The following is a 21,897-nucleotide window of genomic DNA, read 5'->3' as shown; positions in this document are numbered from 1 at the left end:
CAAATTTGATTTTCATTGTAAGATAAAAAAGCAAGTACCTCTAGAAAATATCAGTATGGGCACCTGTCCATTTGTAAAGTTTGCAGAATATTCTAGCTTAATGGCATAATTTTTAGGTACGTTACAATGTTGATGTACTGTGGTTGACATGTCAGACTTTCGGAAATTTGAGTCCAAATCTTTGTTCAGCCATGAAGTTCGCTGAGTGACCCAAAGCCGTTTCTATGTCACCCTCATCTGCATCACAGGATTGTTGTGAGGGTAAAATGGGGTAACTTTCACCCACACAGCTTTTAATAGGAAGCGTGGGATAAAAACTTTACTATTTTCTTCTTCCAAAGGTGAAAACTGCCTACAAGTGTGCTTGTGTTTTAAGGGATACCATTAATCCTTACCTGCTGCGGAGAATGAAGTCAGATGTTAAAATGACCCTCTCTCTGCCAGATAAAAATGAACAGGTATGGTTCAATTGTATAATTTATCAGACTTGATATGTTTCTCAGAGTGGCTCTGCTTACTTTGAAGGAAATGCAGTGAGGGGCAAGGTAGGCATCACCCCCCTTTATATAGCACCCTAGAAACACAAAAAGGAGCAATACAGCTCATGTGTGCCTGCTCTCTTCTTGCTTTCTCTTAACTTATGAAGCTGCATTGGATAGAAGAAATTTCATTGGACTATAAATGAAATTAATAATAATAATTAGTGCGGGCCCTTTTGGTCCAGAAACCAGAGATACAGCTTAAAGCTGAAAAGGGTATGGACAGAGACTTCTTTTAAGCAATTTATTGAGTGCAAAATATGTATGTGCCACCAGGTCAAGAACATTGGCAGAAATTCTGCACAAAGTATTCAGTCCCTTGATCTCAGGGTTGTAGGTTACTGCTTTAGTTTTGGACCATGAAAGAATCTTACTTACATTGTATGCAGATTGAGATGTTTTAATATAACAGCAGAGTGCTGCATATAAAGAGTTGTGAACTGCGTTTCTGCTGTGTCAGAGGGTGGCTTTCCAGATTGCAGTGTAAATTGGACAGGTGCCTGCTTTCCCCCGCATTTGTTACATGCCGCGCCACTGTGAGACAGAACTACTCCCCAGAACGTACATTATTTGTATTGCGTCCAAACTTGTTTCCATTGTTGTGTTGTTTGGGGACTGAAGTTGTGCAGTGATTTTGATCACGTTGTACAGATACCTAAATCCTACTGTATAAAAGGGTAACTGTGTTCCCAACAACTCCAATTTGGTGCAGGCGCAGTCGTGCTGTCCCCAACCAGTCAGCTGGAAAAGGGTGGGACTGCCGAGCATACCTATGCCTGCCCTGCCCAGTTGATCTGAGGGCAAGGGGGGCTGCAGAGCCCACCTGCTGCTCAGCTGAGCAGGGAGAAGGTGGGCAAACCCACCTTCTCCCTGCCCAGCTGATCTACAGGCAAGGCGGGGCAGTGAGCTCAGCTGAGCAGGGAGAAGGCGGGCGAACTGCCCAGTTGTTAGTTTGTAAGCTCCTTGTGGGAAGGGGAATATATTTGTTTTTTATGCCTCTCTTTTACCCTGATAACAATGCATAAATATGATTTTCTGCATTGTTTTTGTGTAGGTTCTATTTTGCCGTTTAACAGAAGAGCAGCATCAAGTTTACAAAAACTTCATTGATTCCAAAGAAGTGTATCAGATTCTCAATGGAGATATGCAGGTTAGTGGAGCTAAAATTGCACGGTAGCTAGGGCTGCAAACTACGTGGAAGAAAAACTGTCCTTTTCTTTTAGTAGCAGTTTATTTTTCAGGTGATGTTATCTAAAAAGCTTCAGCAACTCACTTCCACACATTTAAGCTTCTGCTAAAAGGACAAGACGCTTTTCTGCAGACCTGTTAGCAACTCTTAACAATAATGTGCAAAGAAATGAAGCACCAAGTTGTTTGAGAGTAAACAAATGTCCGTCTTCTCCACTTACCACCAAACTAGTTTGCAAATCTCGCTGCCGCTTGCTCGGGTGAAATGACAACATAGAATGAAAATTAGCTTGTATGCATCCAAGTCCTTTAAATCGTTTTCTCCTATCTGGAGGGCTAGATTTGTATGTTCTGCAGAAGACATTGTGAGATCAAGAGCTGTAGGAAGAGAAAATGATTAGGGGCGGCCAGCCTTCTTTCCAAGAGCCAAGCTACAAGTGACGCCTTACACCTGTTGGACGCTTGTCAGCTTCCCTCAAGTTCTGATGGGAAATGTAGGCGTCCTGGTTTTACAGCTTGGCTCTCCATTACAGCTGCAAGACCAGGATGCCTACATTTCCCATCAAAACTTGAGGGAAGCTGACAAGTGTCCAACCGGTGTAAGGCGTCACTTGTAGCTTGGTTCCAAGCCTGTGCCGTAGATACCTTATATGGAAAACCATCTGTCTCAGGAAAGCATGTCTCCGGTCAAAGGATCTTGGGCTACCTAAGTTCCTGGAGAGTCACACTCAGTCATACAACAGCTTTGTGTTGTCACAGCACGCCTCCTCGTGCTGATCCCAGCATTTGAAGAGGAAGGGAGAGTGGCTCAACTAAAACTGTTGTATCACATGTTCCTCTTCATGCTTTATTTGACCATTTTGATTACTTTTAAAAGCACTTAATGGTGAAGAAATGTCATATCTCTGGCTTATTTGCTCCAGTGTAGGAAGTAAATCCAAGATCCGTTTTGGACTTCGACATGCCAGGTGGCAACATCAGGGGGAGCCCTTGTCCTCTGTGCCCCGTTGTTGGCCCTCCAGAGTAGCTATTTGGCCACTGTGTGGATGCTGGACAAGATGGGCCTTGGGTTTGCCTGCCGGGAGCAGGAGGTGTAGATAACGAAATGCAGTTTCCAGTTCATTCGTCTCCTCCGTACTTTTAGGAAGCTTTTGTGCGGGAGAAGATTTGAACAAGATTTCCCCTTTCTTTAAATAGGACATGTTGTGCGTCACCTTTTTATTGAAACCAGGACCCCAGGGCAGTAACACATTCTGGAGGGAAGAGATGACCGTGGGAAAAATCTGTGATTGGGGGGAAATTTAATCAGTTCAGTGATTAAGACATTTATAACCTATTTCAATACAGCATTTGGGTAGAACTTTTGGGTACGGGAAGCTCTTAACATATCTTATCTTGCCTTCCCTAGAATAAAAAAACTTTTGTAAGGCTTTTTGACCTCCTCCTGCAACTGAGAGGCGGTGGCTTTCCTGAGGCCACCATGTGCGTTCATGAAAGATGCAAGGCTCAGTCTGCTTCCTGATTCATCCTGTGCTGTGCCAGCTTTTAAATGCGTTTAGCTCGATCAAACACGGGGGCTCGTGGCTCATGTCAGAGCTTCAGTACATACATGGAGCCCTTGTGTAAGCAGGGTTTTCCTTGTTGCCTTTGATAGACAGGAAAGTTTTCTGGGCGGCTGGTTGCCTCCGATGTTGACTTTGGAGGGAGATGCCACCATGTGCACGTTAGAGCAGACATAGAGCTTCAGAATGGCATGAATAATATGTCTTAACACAATAATTTGTGATCTAATTTATGATTCCATTGGCATCTGTCAGATGCTACCTGTGTGTGAAGCTACTTTGAGCCTTTCAAGTTCAGATGCTGTATAAAAAAATTAAAAATTGCGGATTTAATATAAAATTGGGGAGTATTCTGCTCCTCCCATTCATTTCAGTGAAGCTTGAGCAAAGAAGCTCAGTGAATTGCCTGCCTATCCTTTGATGCAGCATTTACTTGGCCTTGTTTGCTTGTGTTTTTACTATATCTTTTATCCCAAAGAATTCAGGGCCGTGTAATCCCTGTTTATCCTCACAACCAGTAGGTTACGCTCAGAGTCAGTGACTGAACTAAGGTCATCTGGTGGGCTTTGTTGCTGAGGAGCGTTTGAGCCGGGATCTCCCTACTTTAAGGTCACAATAAAAATAATAATAATGCTTACATACCGCTCTTCTAGACAGATTAGTGCCCCACCCAGAGCAGTGAACAAGGTAGTGTTATTATTATCCCCACAATGCAGCCGGGGGTGAAAGGAGTGGCTTCCCCAAGGCCATCTACTGAGCTCATGGCAGTAGTGGGATTTGAACCAGTAGAGTGCTGATTCACAGCTGAACCACTTGACCACTGTGCTACAGCAGCTCCTAGACCTTGACTATTCTGTCGACACTGCTATTTATACTACAATAGAAAGAAGGATCTGCCGTTGAAAAACTTAAAAGAAATAAATAGCTATTTGCTTTCATTCAGTTCTGTTTGGGTGATACCTTAAAAAAGAATGCATGGAAGGATAGGGACATTCTGAGAACTGAAAACCTTGGGCTTTGTGTTCTGTGTAGATCTTCTCTGGACTGGTAGCCTTGAGAAAGATCTGCAACCACCCAGATCTCTTCTCTGGAGGCCCTAAGATTTTGAAGGGTGTTCCCAATGAAGAATTAAACGAAGAGGATCATTTTGGTTACTGGAAACGTTCTGGGAAGATGATAGTCGTCGAGTCTCTGCTGAAAATATGGCACAAGCAAGGCCACCGAGTGCTGTTCTTCACTCAGTCACGGCAGGTAGGCGATCCTCACGCGGACTTGGTTGCTGCTTGGGCTGAAGCAAACAGCACAGCTCAGTTGCTGCCGACTAGAAAGTCATTCAGTGAATCCTCCAAGGAACGCGATGCTTTAAAGCTCTGCAAATGGAATCTCGGCTCTTCCTTGCTGGTTGGTTCTGATCAGCAGCGGAGAGGAGAATGATGTAAGCCGCTTTGGGTCCCCGTTGGGGAGAAAGGTGGGTATAAATAAAGCCAATAAATAAATGCCTTGGAATGCATAAAATGCCGTTTTACACCAGTAAGAGCGCTCCCTTACTCTTAGGTGCAGTTTGCAAATACCACCTTTGCTTTTTTTTATATAAATGTGAATTTGAGTGTGTTGTTTATTGCTAGTTTATTGCTCTTACTGAAGTAAGAGGAAACAGCTACACTGTATGATCACTACCTAACCAGCAGAGATTGTAGCTGGAACCTCTTTATTGTTATACTTTGTATCTTGGTCATCATTTACTCTTGTTACCTAATTATTATTATGTTCATATGATATTTTTGATAATGATATTTATTGACTATACCCAGGGCTCATTTTGAGGGGGAACGTGCAGGAATGCCGTTCTGGCAGTTCCACAAAGAGGTCACATGACAGGTGGCCCCGCCCACCTGACTCAGCCATTTTGGGCCCATTTCGGCCTTGACTGGGGCCAAAACGGCCTGGATCGGGCCTCTGATGGGTGGTGGGTCACTCCCCCGCTCAGCAGCAACCCGATCCTGACCATTTTGGACCCCTTTTCAGCCATTTTCTCAGCCTCTTTTTGCCATTTTGGGCCCAATTTCGGCCCTGAAAGGCCAAGATTAGGTTCAAAACAGCCAGGATAGGTGATGTCAGGGAGTGTGGCATATGCAAATCAGTTATGCCAGTGATACTTCTTGTGCTGTCAAGGGGCATGGCATATGCTAATGAGTTATGCTAATGAGTTCCTCCAGCTCTTTTTCTACGACATGATCCCTGACTATACCTGTAGCACTTCTGCACTTTTGCACTTCAAGAAATAAGTTTTTCAAACTTGATACTGGTGTTGACTATATACTGGGGGGGGGGGTTCCCTTTTGTTCTGGTGCTTAGTCCATGGTAGCTTCTCTTGTTTTGATGTTTATTGCTAAGCAGCGAAGGAACAATGGGAAGTCTTCTGAGGCTGCTGTTCTTCCGGGCCATTTTGCATATTCGGAATGTGCGGAGGGGTGGCTCACTTTCCCCAGGGGAGAAATGCACGTAGGGCAAAGCATGGTATGCAGAGGGGCATTTGCTAAGAGTAGCATGTAAAATGGCTCCTAAATGGCGCCTGTGCCAGGGGGTCCTGGAATAGAAGGGTAGGGGCTCATGGTTGGTGCTCATCAAAACACATTCCCCTCAATGCTGCAGATGCTGCACATCTTGGAAGCGTTTCTGAGGCAGAGAAGCTATTCGTACTTGAAAATGGACGGCACCACCGCAGTTGGATCCAGGCAGCCACTTATAGCAAGATACAATGAGGTGAGAAATGCCTGGCCAGGCTGCTGCCTGTTCGCCACTCGCAGGGTGTGGATTTGTTCTGGTCAGGATTTGCAGCTGTTATGCGGAATGGCAGCAGACTTCTGTGACTGCACACGGTTTTTATCCGACCTCTTCTCCGTGGGCCTCAGAGTGTCATAGATGGTTCTCCCCTCCTCCCCCATTCCGATGACCTTCCTCAGAGGAATCACTGAAATCAGAAATGTGTCCAGAATGTGTATTCTTTGTCACTACGATCAGGCATTTTTGTTTGCTCCAGTGTTTGGTGGGGTTGCCTTTGCCTTTGCCTTGACATTTTGTTGAACAAAATCCCAGGATTGAGTAGCAAGACTGACTTCCTTTAGACAGCTGTTTGGAAGTGTAGCTTTGGTTTGGGTAATTTTTGGAAGAACGTTAACTGATTAAGCAGTTTAAGTCCTGCCTTCCTAACATGGCACTTGGTGCTGCGTCCAGGGGGTTCCCAGGTGATTTCTCATCCAGGTCTGCTTAGCATCAGCAAGGTTGCTGCCACCCTGGTCCTTAGAAGGAGCCCCTTCCTTAGATGATGAACAGATTCGCTATCCCTCCAGTGTGGGAAGCTGGAAGGGAGGGGAGCTGATGACCTCTAACAGTGAGTGCAGTGAAGGCATACTAGCAAAAATGTGCAAAATGCTTTTTCTCCACAACCTTTACACTTCCCTGTTTCCCCCAAATTTACAGCACAATCCTAAGGAGAGTTACTCCAGTCTAAGCCCGTTGATATCAGTGGATTTAGACTGGAGTACCTCATTTCAGGATTACAATGTTAGTTAGTGTAAGAGCCCCTTGGCACAGAGTGGTAAACTGCAGTACTGCAGCCCAAGCTCTGCTCACGACCTGATTTCAATCCTGGAGGAAGCTGGGTTCATGCAGCCGGCTCAAGTTTGACTCAGCCTTCCATCCTTCCGAGGTCGGTAAAGTGAGTCCCCAGTTTCCTGGGGGTAAAGTGTAGATGACTGGGGGAGGCAATGGCAAACCACCCCGTAAAAAGTCTGCCAAGAAAACGTCCCCCCATGGGTCAGTAATGACTCGGTGCTTGCACAGGGGACTGCCTTTACCTTTACCTTTACTGTTAGTGTATCTAGTTCCAAATATCCATGCTGCAAAACTATCATCCTTTTGAGTGCTCAGTAAAACTTAATCCCCCACGGCTTTCAAGTCTGAGCAACTGTTTTTGCAGTGTTGATATATGCAACACTAAAATGTTCATGACACTGGCCAGGGGTCCCTTCTAAAGCACGCCACTGGACACTTGTATTACATTTGCTACTTTGGCTTGTTCTCACAGCCAAAACAGACAAGACTCCTGATGCATGGAGGACACTCGTCAGTTTCCTGCAAGGTTCAATGGGAAATGTAGTGAGAAAGAATGTCTGTCGGGGAGAAGAGGGAGAATCCCCCGTTTCCCTGGCAGAGATTCTTTCTCTAGGCGTCTCATCTTGTCTGCTCGGCTCCCTCTATCTGCTGCCAGCGCACTCGGCTCCCGAGTGCATTTAGGGGAGCCCACTGGCAGCAGCAAGAGGAAGCGCGCTCCCCTTGCTCCCTTGCACTTGCTCTTTTGCTCCCTTGCACTGTTTCCCGTGTTGGATAAAGAAGATGCACTCTTTGTAAAACAGAGTTGGAGGGGTGAAAAAGAAAAGAAGCTTTTGGCTAGTGCCCTTAGTTGCTGAATTACACAGTCTCCCCCACCCTCTTTATTTTAAGATCTGACAGATTCCACCCAGAAGGCTTGCTGAACTACGCAGTCCCCCCCCCTCCCCGCACCCGTGGAATCTGCAGGGGGCGGGGGAGATTGTGCAGTTGAGCAACTAAGGAGTTAAGGGAGCTAGCCAAAAGCTTCATTTCTTTTCCACCCCTCCCTCCCAACTCTTTGTTTTACAAAAAGAGTGGATCCTTCTCTCTCCACAGCAATGCGATCCAGCGCTCTTTTAAAACTACAGCTCCAAAGAAAAATTGTGAAACCCAGCACTTAAACAGCACATGCTAGGCGTCACTGTGCGGTTACAGCACTCATTTTTCTCATACTCCAGTCTTAAATTTATCTAATCAGGGTGACCTTCAGTGTAACTTGATCCCATGTATAAAAATGCTTAGGATCGAAACCTTAGGAAGCAAGAATATGTTTGCTTGTTTAGTTTGTTCTCCGACACCTCTCTCAGATCCTTCAAATCCATGTTTTCCATGAAGACTTTTGGCCCAGCCTCTTACACTTGAATCCTATGCACAGTTACTCCCGTCTAAGCCCATTAAAGTCAGTGGGCTTAGTCGAGAATAACTCTGCATAAGATTGCATAGTCTGTCTTCCCTATCCTTATCAAGCCTAAAACTCCCCTGCCCGAGGAGGAAACACTGTCAGTTGTTAGGTGCTGTCCCGTACTCTGTGCCAGGCGCACTGATGGCACTGTACAAGTAAAAAGTTGGCAGATCCTATGCAGGCCATTTGAAGCTTTCCTGAGTGTTCTTTGTGCTGAACGTTTTTGCAGGATGCATCCATATTTGTATTCCTTCTTACTACCCGAGTTGGTGGGCTCGGTGTCAACCTGACAGGTGCAGACAGAGTGATTATCTACGACCCTGACTGGAATCCCAGCACGGATACCCAGGTAGGTCCTCGGAAAAAGAAGCTTTAGTTTGGGATAGACTTGATGAGTAATGAAATCCAGGCATGTACCCCAAATTAAGGTATTTTAACTATAAAGCGTATCTTGCTGATGTATATCCAGCTTTTTCTCAAAGCACAGAGAGGGAGGAGAAAACATTCAGAGGCTTATGAGGTTCAAGGTTAACCTTCACATTGCTTTAGTCCTATATAAGAAGAGCTTACAGTTGTGTTATATGTCAAGGACATCTTCTCCCCCCTATTGTGTCTGAAGATGCCTGTTGCCAAACTTACCTTTGTGTTCTAGGCTCGAGAGCGTGCCTGGCGAATAGGTCAAACAAAAGAGGTGACCATTTACAGGCTCCTTACTGCGGGGACCATTGAAGAAAAGATTTACCACAGGTCAGTGGGACACTGTCGGGGCATGGATTTGCGCCAGTAGCCCCCTTCTACGCAACAGCGTTTCTTTTTTAAGGGCTATATCCGTCCTTTCTTTCACAGAACTTAAGACTGTGTACTCTCAGGCAGCTGTGTACCCCCGGGTGATACTCTGTTAGCTTGGCCCAAGAACTGTAAATCCCGAGATTCAAGATATTGTAAATAGAAATGAAATTACTTCCAATGTCAGTGGGATCTGCTTTGTTCTCTTTAATGCAAATTTTTTTTCTGTATTTTTAGAAGTTGGAGTTATTCCCCTGTTCTAGAAGCAAAAAGCCTATATGCTGCTTTTATCTCTCGTGCTTGTGAGTTTTTGTTTTTGTTCGGAAAGGTCAGAATGGCAGATCGAAATGCTCTCTGCGAGAACTCAGGCCCCTGCTTGTAGTCCCGCAGTTTTGAAGGAACACGCAGCAGATGCAATGTGACAAGGGAGTGGCTAAAAGCATAAAATAAGTTTGCAAACAGGCTCATAGTCACTAGATCCAATCTGGAATAAAGACAGGTTGAAGACAGAAGGTGGCCGAGGAGTTTTTTTTCCCCCCCTGCTGCTTGAGGGAGAGTTTTAAAATCCTTGTGAATCTCAAAATATTTAGATCACTGTCACAGAAGTACATTTTAAAGTAAGCTTCCTTAGTTTCAGTGGTGGTCAGTCAAAAATCATTTTTGAAGACAAAGGTGCCCTAAACCTACTTGCTGGGTACTGATGTACACATTAACTGACCTCCCCCCACCCCAGACCACCCACCCCCCCACCCCAGATCCAGCGTCTTCTGTTCCCTGTTCTCTGTGATGCTTCCTTTCTGATGAGGCAGAAGATTATTTTCGGGGTGGGAAGTGCCCTTGTTCAGATGCCACAGTCATCCTTGTAAACGCGGTCGCAAGTTTGTGCTTCCCAAATTCAAAATCAGAAGCCTTACTTCAATCCATGGCTCGCTTTTAGTCTGGCGGCAGATGATAGTTTCTGGTGACTCGATTAAGACATCATGGCAAATGTTATGATTATTGTGAACTGGGAAATAGAAGAGGGAGTTGGCGTTTATGCGCAAGTCCTGCCATGATGACATCCAGGACAGCAGCTTGTGTATTTGACATCAGAGACCAGATGAAAGTCATGAAACTCCTGGAGAAACAAAGCCACCCCCTCTCTCTGTCTCACCCATCTTCACAGTATTGTTGTGAGGTTAAAGCGGGTGTTTTTGCACATGAAGCATGCACGCTGCTTCCTTGCCACGTACTGGAGATGTCACTTGAGAGACGTGCTATTCCTTTGCTTGGTGCGGAGGTTAAGGTTAGAGAAAGGCAGTCTGTGTGAGCTGGGCTCCCTGTTAGTTTGTCTTTTTCGGGCATCCTAAATCTTCCCCTCTTCTGCCGTCTGCTAGTTCTGAGTCTGTCCTTACAGCATAATTGTTCTGCATTTAAACTACTAGCCAGGCAAGTGCAGCGTTGAACGAAGCAATGGTAAATTGTTTTTCATTGAATAGAAATGAAGCAATAATACTTCCCCGTTGATGATACAGATATTCTCTGAGCTGGTGAGATTTCCTACTTGTTTGTCCTCCGTAACTTGGGGTTCGCTCAGCTCTTTTGTTATATAGTTGTACCAAGAAAGTGTTAACTGCTTGTCTGGAAACCCCAGTCAGAGAAGCTGATTCTAACTGTTAGACTAAATGGAATTTATGCTGTTCACCTTCACCTGTCCTTAGGGGTGTGTAATCCAGATCCAGGATTCTGGGAAACAGCTTTATTTCTGTCAATCTGACTAAATCCAGCTTTCCCTAATCAAATTGGAGAATCCGGGATCCGAACTGGGAACCTGGATCCAGACCCCTGAGTAAATCCGGGAACCATGGCTTCAGCCACTGACTGTCTCTTACCTGGGCTTCTGCTTCTTTCCAAGAGGGGAGAGAAAGGAGATGGGAGTGAGTGGCCAGTCCATTCAGGAGCTCTCCTTGTCTGCCTGACCTCTGAGAGTGACACTGGTTCAGTTGGGCTAAGTTGCAACAAGTGTCCCTTGCTTCAGCTTGGTTTGGGTGGAATTCTCTGGTTTGAGGTTGGTCCCCTTGATTCCCTTTGGTTCTGTTGGGCTTCCTCTTGCATTTGGGAGTGTGCCTTTGCTCACCGGCAGTCTTGCCCCTGTGTGCTTCAACCGGAGAGCCTGCTTGGAAATGTTTCCCCCATAGGAAACAATGGGGAGTGGCTGGGCATTCTGTCCAGGGGGTGCTTGGGTTTGGGGGGACTTCAGTTTGGTTCTATTCCACTTTTTCTGGGTTGAGATTGCAATTGGGAGTGTGCTTTTGGCCACTGGCAGTCTTGCCCCTGTGTGTTTCTGCCTGAGAGCTGGCTTGGAATTTTCTCCCATAGGAAACAATGAAGAGTGGTTGGGGGCACCTTCTTCAGGGTCCCATAGAATTGGATCCCAGGGTCCAATCTTGAAACTTGTTGGGGGGGAGGGTCTTAAGAGGATAGGAGTAGATCCCCAGAAAATTTGTGGAGTTTGCTTGAAAAATGCCACCCTCAGTCTCCCAGATAGTTTTTCCCCATAGATATCTGGCTGAATTGATCTGGGATTCTTTGATCTTTTTAACCATAGAGAATCTGTCTCAGATTTTAAGAATCCCAGATTTTGGAGGGATCCCTGAACCTTGGATCTATATTTCCCCATCCCCTTTTGGGGGGGGGATGCACACCCTCTCACTCCATCAGAGAGTCTGTCTTTTTGTCTCTTCTTGTTGGACCCAGATCTGAATTTCATTATGGCTTTTTGTTTTGGATGCCTATGACAGTATCTTGGCTTGTGTAATGTGATATGCTTTCCATCCCTCCTTTATGGGGATTTCTCCTTTTGTTGTAAAACAAAATGCGCTGCTTTGAGTTGTCACGAAATATTTTCTACTGGGGACAAATGACATCTGATAGGATATTTCCTTTGCGCACTCTGGGATTGTTAAATGCAGTAAACTCATATGGTTAGCTGTCGGTGAATTGCTTAAAAGTTACTGAAATAAATCAGAATATCTATGTGAAACAGGGAACTCGTTACTCAGCGCAATCGTCCTCTCGAGTAAAATTCACATCACAAAGTTTTTCTTGCATTTGCTGCTTTCAACCAAGAGTTGCGCATGTCTTAACACACTATACCATGTCTTCCAGACAAATCTTCAAGCAGTTTTTAACAAACAGAGTGTTGAAAGACCCCAAACAAAAGCGCTTTTTCAAATCCAACGATCTCTACGAACTCTTTACGCTGACCAACCCAGATGGGACTCAGGGGACAGAAACCAGTGCTATTTTTGCAGGTATGTCAAAGGAGAGACTGTTGCACTGGCATAGCAGAAAGGGTGGCAAACACTACTAATTACTTCCTCTGTGATGCATTTCAGGCACTGGTTCAGACATTCCAACACCAAAGAGGGCATTAAAGCGCAAATGTATGACCCCCGCAGATGCTTCTAAAAAATATTCTCCTTTTTCTGAGCTCAGTTCATCCAAACACATTAAACAGTCTAGTTCCTTCTCAGCAAGGCAATGTGAGCATTCACCTACTGCTACTGTGGAATCTGTTAAAAACATCAAGGAAAACACAGAAAAGTTCCTGTGGACTGCCGATTTCCCAGAGGATGATGCCCAGATAACTACCAATAATACAGATTCCTTCACTATAGTGGAAGAGAAAACTTTCAAAACACCTGAAGGATCACAGTCCGGAGTACAGCTAGGAAAGAATGGGGTGTCTGAGAATATGGGACACTTAAGCTCCTTGTCTGTTGGTGAATCGAGTGTAGATGAAGAGAGGCAACATAATTTTGTAGAGAGCAACAGTCAATGTGAGGAACAAGATGGAGGCTCCAGAAATGAGCGGTCAGATAACGGTCACAACAAGCGCACTTCAAAATTAAAACATCGTAATTCAGACCATGAAGGCCATAAAGACCAACCTAGAAAGGTCAAAAGCTCTCGTGATGCCAAGTTTGAGGGCAAGCGAATTCCTCACCTAGTGAAGAAGAGGAAGTTCCAAAGGGAAGACAAAAATGAAGAGAGAGATTCAATGAAAAATGATGATTATGTTTTGGAGAAACTTTTCAAAAAATCAGGTAACTCTGCTTTTGATGGGAGTCGAAGAGAGAAAGGGGAGGGGGAGGAGGAAGATCCAAGAAAACTCCAAGATCTTATTTCTTGCTCAGAGAAGGTGAAGTAATCTCCTACATTGGGTTCATTGTGGAATCTTAGAGATTAGCTGTAAAAAGTACTAAGAATTTCATTTAATCCTGTAAAATTTAATTGAGGTGCTTGAAGTGAAACATATTCCTTTTTTTCTTCCAGGCATACATAGCGTCATGAAACATGATGTCATCATGGAAGCTTCCAGTCCAGATTATGTGCTGATAGAAGCAGAAGCCAATCGTGTGGCCCAGGATGCTCTCAGAACTCTGAAAATCTCTCGGCAGCGGTGCCGGACAGCTGCTTCTGGTGTGCCCACTTGGTCCGGTACCAATGGCCTGTCTAGCTTGCCAGCAAGAGTAAAGTAAGGCCCATTGTGCCTCTTCCGTATTCATTAGTTTGTTGGTTCATATATTGGGGGGGGGGGCTGCATCTCAGTGGTAGAACTTCTACTTTGCATGCAGAAGGTCTCGGATTCAATCTCTAGCCAAAAGGATCAGTAGTGGGTGATGTGAAATACCAACACTTTAGACCCTGGAGAGCTGGTGCCAGTCTGAGTAGAAAATACAGACCTTGACGGACTGATAGTTTGATTCAGTGTTAAGGCAGCATCATGCGTGCGCTTGTCAGGGCTTTTTTTCAGCTGGAACGCGGTGGAACGGAGTTCCGGAACCTCTTGAAAATGGTCACATGGCCGGTGGCCCCGCCCCCTGATCTCCAGACAGAGGGGAGTTTAGATTGCCCTCTGCGCCGCTCAGTTTTTAAGAACTTTATTTAACTTTGGTTGCATTAGAAATTTAACAAAGGTTAAAAATGAACAGTAACCCAACAACATCAATTAAGAACGATTAGCCACAAAAGTGGCGTAGAACAAAAGATACTCTAGGCACAAGTGCAAGTTATATACAGACTAATACAAGTAGAGAAGAAGAGTCAAATTTTTTATAAATAAAACACAGCCTCATAGTATTCCTGAGTTGAAGTGTATATGTGCAATAAATCTTTATCTGTTAGGAATTCTATCACTGAGAGCCACTGTTCTGTAAAGCAGCCAAAACAGTTATAGCAACTTGTTGGGAAGATAAAAAAGCTCCTCGCCGTAGCATTTTGCACCTCTTCAGAGAGGTCCAAGAAGTTTTTGCCTTCAGTTTCCCCACCTCAGCTTGACAATCTCCCACTGAACATCCTTAAGCGAGGCCAAAATGTAAATAGAAAATCTGCAAGGTGTGCCGAATCTGTTCTCTGCTGCAGGAGGAGATAATGAACCAAAGCTCTAGTGCCCTTGGCTATGTAGTTATTTCTGATTGTATAACCACTTCAGAACTCAGGCCAGGTAACATTTTGTACATTCTCGGGAGAAGTGATCACAGTTCACGTTTCATAAACGTTATGCCAGGGTTGATGAAGACTGGCTTGCTTGATGCCTAGGACTCCCAGCTCCGAAGTATTTGGGCACTTCTGTGCTTCTGGTGTACCCTGTGATGTAGTGGTTACTGCTGGTCTAGGATCTGGGAAGACCAGGTTTGAATTCCAACTCTGCCCTGAATGCTTGCTGGGTGACCTTGGGCCCGTCAATACTCCCCTCCTAACCTCCTTCACAGCGTGGTTGTTGTGAGGATAGAATGAAAGAGAGGAGAATGATGAAAGTCGCTTTGGGTCCCAATTGGGACATAGGCTATGGTTTCTCCCATTAGGGAGAAAGCCAGGGAGTAAATGAGGAGGAGGATGCTTCAGGTTCTTCAGTAGGTACTGCAGATAAAACCTTCAGGTGGTCCTTCCAGTCGGGCTATTGGAAGCCTGACTGACCCTTGTCACGCATCTGTCTTGTGTTGCAATAGGAGCATGGGAGGAGCTATTCTCTAGTTTTTATGGTATGTTTCACTATCAGGTTTGGCCAGAAGAAGAACCCCGCCTTGGTGAGGCCGTCATCGTCTTCTCCATCTCCAGGAAATGTTTGCAAGGTGAAAACATAAGCATGTTATGGCTTAATATAAGAGGTGTGAAGCATTGCTCTAAATTGAGTGCCCTCAGCAAAGAGGAGCATCCTTTGTTTCTTAGCTGTTTGACAGTCTAGAGCCAGCGTGCCCTAAATATGTGTCATTATGAATGCCTGACTTTTATAGCGGCGTTTCTCAAGCATTCGATGTGCTTCCCATGCTCAGTCTCAGTAATCCTTACGGCAAAGGCACTCCAGCATTACAGCCCCTTACTGCAAATGGGGAATGTGCCTGGGAGAAGATGAGTTGGATCCTACCAGCTTGGAGGAGGGGAGGGGCCCTTTCAACCCTCACCAAGGCTATGCCAGGTATGTTGGGAGTGAAAGAGAGAAGGGGGCCTAGACTAGGGTTGCAGTGAAGCAGACAGTCAGTAAGGCTATTCCTCATCCCTGTTGTGCCCTTGTAGAAAACAGTAGGATTGACTCTAGTGGCGCGCCTAGTTGTGTTTGAGGCTGAGATGTGATTTAACCTGGGGAAGTACAGCACTCAATTTCCGCACTAGTCCCTTAAGCTAGTCGGATTATTTCTATTCAAGCTGTAAAGTGTGGCGTCTTTCATAAAGGGCTGACTTCTGTGATTGTGAGGACTCCTTCCAACATTCCCCCCCCTTTCTGTCTGCAGGACGCTGAAAGATTGAGGAAGGAGAACAGAAACAAAACCGTGTCCAGCGTTCACTTTGACGGCCAGATGGAAGCAGAATCCTTGCCGGCTGCCCTGGACTCCTCGTTGCTGCTGGCTAAAATGAGGGCAAGGAACCATCTGGTTGTACCCCAGAGAAGAGACGGTCAGGCAGAGGAGGGTCTCCAGCAGGCATCGGGGGCTGTGCCCCGCACAGAAACAGAACACGATGAGCTGCTTGTAGACATCCGAAACTTCATAGCTTTCCAAGCCCAAGTGGATGGTCAGGCGAGCACTCAGGAGCTACTGCAAGAGTTCGAATCCAGGCTGTCTGTGGAACAGTCTTGTGTCTTCCGAGAGCTCCTGAGAAACCTTTGCACTTTTCATAGGAGCTCTGGTGGGGAAGGACTCTGGAAACTGAAACCAGAATTTTCCTGATAATGTTTTTGGGTTGCACAGTCCGTCCCTCTTGATTCCTCTTTTAAACTGACAAATGCTTTTTGTATTACATTCGTCATATTTAATGAACACACACTATTGCACTTAGTTATCTTCTGTACACTGTTTTACATCAACAGTGCTGTCTACCTCGGAATGCAGCAATAAGAAACAAAGTGGACCTTCCTTGTTTATAAAAAGAAATCTTGCAGTGATTGGGATTTGGGATGCCTAAATAATAGCTGTGGGCTTACCGTTTGGGCTTTATGATTTCTGTGGCTCAGTTTACCAGAAAGCTTGACGGTTAGCCTGTATATGCTCTGCATGTTCCGGTACTCATGGGTGCTTTAGCGAGGAGGCAAGTGGTTGCTCCTGGTGCTTCACAAGCAAGGTTTTCAGTGCTGAGTTACATTTGCACTGATCGCTGTTTTCAGGAAGCAAAACGTGTATGAGAGAACTCCTGGTGCCTGGGACCAATTAGTTGAAAGGTCCAGAGGCTGAGTAGCTGTGCGAGTGTTGGAAATGGGGCCTCAGGGCAAAATTCCCTCTTTGTGATCAGTTCAGATGCGCTGCAGGGTCCACCCCTTCATCCCGAGGGACAATCATTTCTTCTTTTCCTTCCTACTCTGTTGGATTGGCTGGAAGTGAAGATAGATGTGGGCCTTGTCGTGCCCTTCCCTTCTGTGGCTGCCCAGTTACAATTGTGCCCGCCCATCTCTCTCTTGTGTGTTTGGATGCTGAGCCCCTTGGACGCATTTTATTGTTCTACCGGACTCCGAAGTGATCTTGGTGAGGAAATCTCTAGACCGTAATGACCAAATGTTTGTTTTGCTGTAGCCTTTCTAAATGCATTCTTACTTCCCCAGGAAATGTCTAGGTGCCTCCCGCTAAAAACGATGTACATGGGAACCATGTGTGTGTACAGTGGGCTCCGCAGAGCAAGGGCCCAATAAGGGTTCACAATAAGGGCATGTGTGAGGTACAAGACCTCCTCCCTCCACAAAGCATTCCTGTGGCTTTTGCCCCAGTCCCAGCCTCTCTTCCTTCTCTTGGAATGGTGAGGACCCAGTTGCAGAGAGCTGTTGTTGAGACTCCTTTCAGAAGGCTGCCTGTCTGCTGGCGAGCTCAGAAGGATGGACGGGGGTACCTTTTGGCTCACGTGGCTTCCATTTGTTGGCCGCAGGTTGCTGCTGTCAGCCTAGGAGAGCAAGCATGGGAGAAGTCAATCCTAAAGCATCCACAGCAAATCATGTTAATTTGGAGAGCTGAACATGGTGGTTTTGGTATCTTCCAGCAACTCTGGTTCATTGGGAAGCCTCTTGACTTTATTGTTGCTGGTTTCCAGGGTCACTGAGTAAATGATGCTCTTGCCAGTATAATCATGCCTAAGTGCATTTATTTAGAGCTGATGTTTTGGAAGGGGCGATGGACCCCTGGCGGTACATGTCCTTTCTCCAGCTTCCAAGTGAGTAGGAAAAGCAGTATTAGAGTATCAGACTAGGACTTGGAAGATCGGCTTCAAATCCCCAGCAGCGTGGTGTAGTGGCTAGAGTGATGGACGGGAATCTGGGAGACCCAGGTTCAATTCCCTGCTGTGCCGTGGAAGCTCACTGGGTAACCTTGGGCCACTTACGTGCTCTGAGCTTCGCCCACCTCACAGGATAGTTGTGAGGATAAAATGGAGAATGATGTAAGACATTTTGGGTTTCCATTGGGGAGAAAGGAAATCAAGTTAAATAAAAATAAATAAAAGTCCCCACACTGCCCTAAAGCTCTCTGGGTGACTTTGGGTCAGTTACTTTTTCTCAGCCTAACCTACCTCACAGGGGTGTTGTGGAGGACAGAATGAAAGAGGGAGAGAACCATATGTGTCAGCTGGAGCATGTGATAGAAGCTGAAAGAGCCATCCATTTTTAAGCCCACATGGGAAATTGAATTTCTCTAGACGAACAATTTATAGCACTGTCTAGATGCAGGCATTGCTCATTTGTTGAGGGGGATCCTGTTTATTTCACTCATCTGTTTTTAACATTTTTATGCCACCTTTCCACCCAAATAGGGTCCCTAAGGCAGCTGCTATCATCTACCACTGCAGCACTTCCACTGCAGGATTTCCAAGTTCTCACAAAATAGTAGAGTCCAGTAGCTAACCAACTTTATTGTAGCCTAAGCTTTCGAGAACCACAGCTCTCTTCATCAGATGTAGAAGAGAGCTGCGGTTCTCGAAACCTTGTGCTACAATAAAGTTGGTTAGTCTTAAAGGTGCTACTGGACTCTCTACTATTTTGCAAATACAGACTAACACGGTTAACTCCTCTGGTTCTCACAGCGATGTTTTGTAACAGCTTCTTTTCCCAGCAGCTGCTTGAATAGCCCAGCTTAGCCTGAATTCATCAGGGCTTGAGGGATAAGCAGGGTTAGCCACAGTCGGTCTTGGTTGGGAGACATGGAGAAAGCCAATGGCAAACCACCTCTGAATGTCTCTAGCCTGGAATACCTTGCAGGGTTGCCCTAAGTCAGCTGTGACTTCATAGCACTTTCTTCTCTTTTCCCAGCTAGCTCTTTGGGTAAGAGGAACTGGATATTTAAATCAGATTTAAAGAAGTGAGTCTTGCCCTGAATTTTGATGAGAGGACCGCCCCAACTCCAGGCCTCTTCCCCTGGATCGTAGTTTACATCTCTGCCTCCTTCTGTACCTAGCCCTGAGAAGAGACTGAGTGTTTTCCTCCAGGCCATGGGGAGTTCTGAAGAGGAAAGGAGTTGCAGGGGAAGGAGGCCAGAGTGCTTTTCTATTCTCACATGGACCCAATATGAAAGAGGGTGCTCCTCTGACCAGCAGGGGCCGGGGATGGTGGGGTCAGAAACCAGCTGTGAAATCTTCCTTTCTTGGGGAAGAAGCTGAGCGAGAGAGACGAGTCCTGCTGCCTTTCTCTGGCGGGCGCAACACAGCCAGTGATAGAAAATGTGAAGTTTACCTTGAGCTGCAGGACCTCTACCTCTTCAGGGTACCAAGGGGCATTGTCCATTTATGTTTTTTGACCATGATCTGGTGCTTGTCTTCACTAGAACTTGCTTCTTTTGTGGCATTGCTAATGAGGGTAGTAATCTGTCTGGAACATAGTTGTCTGTAGCAGATATGCTCTAGAATAACTGGAATGGGGAAGGGGCTTAATGCTAAAAAGTAAGCCAGTTGTGTCGAAGCAATGGGTAGTGCAGGTTTCTCTACCCGTTCTGGATTTTGCCATAGAATCCTCCCCTAATGGAGAACAGGAAGGAGAATGAGCCTGAATTGCTTCTGTGTTCAGCAAAGTGAGGACCCACAATAACATTTCTTCCTGAAACCTGCAGATTCCTGTGAAAGATGGACTAGGAAGTGCTTGCTAGCATCACTCCAAACATTTTGTCCATACCTACTTCACTGCTAAAAAGTGTACAGTATATAGTTGCCAAGTGGTTGTTGGAATAAGCCATCTTTTCAGCAACCAACAAATGGTGCTAGGGGAAGAGGTTAGGATACTTGTCTTATAGAGCCAGATTGCCAGTTGACTTTTAATGTTGTAACCAGCCCTGAGCCTGCTAGCAGGGAGGGCAGGCAAGAAATCTAATAAATTAAAATTAACTACATAGCCTGGTTTTAGCTTAGTTAGGTCTAACTGCTTAGTTAGACCTAAAGGTTAAAGTTAAATTGCTAACATTAGTTCACTGTCCGTCTTCTGTGCAGCCCCACATGGGACTGCGCCTGCGCAGGCCTGCCGACCGGATTTTTCTCTTCTAGCTAACGTCCACTAGGGGGCGCCCGTAGGCACCAATGCGCCTGTGTGGCTTTTCCCGCCCGAGCGACATTGGGCGACATCGCCCCCTTCACCCTCAGTTTCTTCTTTGCCGCCGACCGGTGAAGATCTAGCTGTCCGCTGTGAAGAAAAAACGCCATTTTGTGAGGAGATGGTTCGTCTTTTCAGAGATGGCTGAGAAAGCTTTATTTAAGCGCTGTTCGACTTGTTCGACGAAGATGACAAGAACGGATGGCCATTCCGTCTGTCTCGAGTGCTTGGGTGAAGGACACACATCGTCGAAAAGTGTGAGCATTGTCAACGCTTCACGCCTAAGGCCAGGGCTGAGAGGGCGAATAGATTGAATGCCCTACTTTGGAGAAGGGCTATGCGGGCTTCAGGAGCCATGTATGCCCCTCAGGGACCGCCACCAGTTAGTGGGACAGTTGAACCTCCCTCAGTGGTTGAGAAGTCTGTTCGTAGCTCCGTTTCTACCTCTCGGTCCCGCTCCCCGGATCGGCTCCGACAAACTCTGACTTCGGATCTGAAAGACGCCTCGGGCTCCACTTCAGATCGCACAAAGCCTCCAAAGTCGGATCCGACTCGGAAGCGACGATACCGCTCCAAGTGTCTGACAAGGTCGGAACCGCCCTCCACACTGGCTCCAAAGGTGCAGAGGACCTCGTCGGATCCAAGCATCCCGACCGGATCGGTTCCGAAGTCTTCGGATCTGACACCAGACCCGACGCCGTCGGTTCAGAAGCCTATGGAGGCGACTCACCATACCCTTGGCTCGAAGACTAGTGTCAGGTCTGAACCTATAGCTTCGGATCCGTTGCCTGACTTAGCAACTCCGGATCCGGTGGACCAGAGCCGAAGCACCGACCGTGCCTTAACCTCCAAGGGTGAGAAGAAGGCTAGAAAGAAGTCGAAGCATGGACAGTTGACTTCCGTCCAAACTGACGAGGTGTCTGGGAGAAGCCCAAGACTCCCTCTCCGCACCTGTCTTCTCCATCGTGCCATTCCTCTGGTGATGACGGTGACCTGCCTGACGCTCCACCTCTTGTGGCCCGTGCATGGTCTGCTGGTGATTATGCTGGTAGAGACAATCTACCTTATCGCTCTCCAAGGAGACGTTATGAACGAGAGGGGTCCCTTTATGCAAGGTCTCACCGCTCCTATTCCCCGTCTCTGGGCAGAGGGTATTGGGGTGACATTCGGAGTGAGTTCTCCCGCTATGGCTCTCCCGGACGGGGTTCTCCTTACCAGCAGCCTGGGCCTTACCAAGATCCAAGCCCTAGCCCTCCGTCTGACCCGTCACCTGAGGACACCATTATTGGGACTGGTCGTGTTTCTCCATCGGAGGACTATCGGCTCTACACAGAGCAGATGGTCTGAATGGCCCGTTCCCTGGACATTGAGATTTCGGCTGTGGATCCGAAACCGAAAGATAAAATTCTGCAGTATGTCCAATCTGGGAATCCTCCAACCATTGCATTCCCGATCAGAGGGATTAGTGGAAATCATTACCACGATCTGTGAGAAGCCAGCATCAGTTTACCCGACATCTCGTAAACTGGAAGCTCTATATAAAACTAGAGATGACATCTGTCACATCTAGAAGAAGGCACATCTGCCGCCTTCTTCCCTCATTACAGAAGAGATGCAGGCTCGTCAACGCCAAGGGTCCCATGCCATACCCATCGACAAAGAAAGCAGGAAGTTGGATTCGCTGGGCAAAAAGTTATATTCATCTGCTGCCCTGACGCTCAAAATATCCAACTACTCGGC

The 21,897-nt window shown here is 46.3% G+C and overlaps 1 protein-coding gene across 1 annotated transcript in view; it reads left to right on the top strand.

Moving 5' to 3' along the window:
- The window catches only part of ERCC6 (ERCC excision repair 6, chromatin remodeling factor), a 63,013-nt gene extending 44,540 nt beyond the window's left edge, over nucleotides 1–18,473 (top strand). The window contains exons 11-21 of the mRNA XM_054983985.1: nucleotides 342–458; nucleotides 1,594–1,689; nucleotides 4,322–4,540; nucleotides 5,942–6,052; nucleotides 8,572–8,691; nucleotides 8,995–9,089; nucleotides 12,276–12,421; nucleotides 12,506–13,216; nucleotides 13,446–13,647; nucleotides 15,172–15,244; nucleotides 15,902–18,473. Coding sequence (XP_054839960.1) covers nucleotides 342–458; nucleotides 1,594–1,689; nucleotides 4,322–4,540; nucleotides 5,942–6,052; nucleotides 8,572–8,691; nucleotides 8,995–9,089; nucleotides 12,276–12,421; nucleotides 12,506–13,216; nucleotides 13,446–13,647; nucleotides 15,172–15,244; nucleotides 15,902–16,336 — 2,325 coding nt within the window. The 3' untranslated portion in view covers nucleotides 16,337–18,473. The remainder of the gene's footprint in view (nucleotides 1–341; nucleotides 459–1,593; nucleotides 1,690–4,321; nucleotides 4,541–5,941; nucleotides 6,053–8,571; nucleotides 8,692–8,994; nucleotides 9,090–12,275; nucleotides 12,422–12,505; nucleotides 13,217–13,445; nucleotides 13,648–15,171; nucleotides 15,245–15,901) is intronic.
- Nucleotides 18,474–21,897: the final 3,424 nt, after the last annotated feature.

The sequence above is a fragment of the Eublepharis macularius genome, chromosome 6 (assembly GCF_028583425.1).
Source record: "Eublepharis macularius isolate TG4126 chromosome 6, MPM_Emac_v1.0, whole genome shotgun sequence".
Lineage (NCBI taxonomy): Eukaryota > Metazoa > Chordata > Lepidosauria > Squamata > Eublepharidae > Eublepharis > Eublepharis macularius.
Note: the sequence above shows the minus strand (reverse complement) of the source record. Positions and strands in the feature narration are given on the sequence as shown.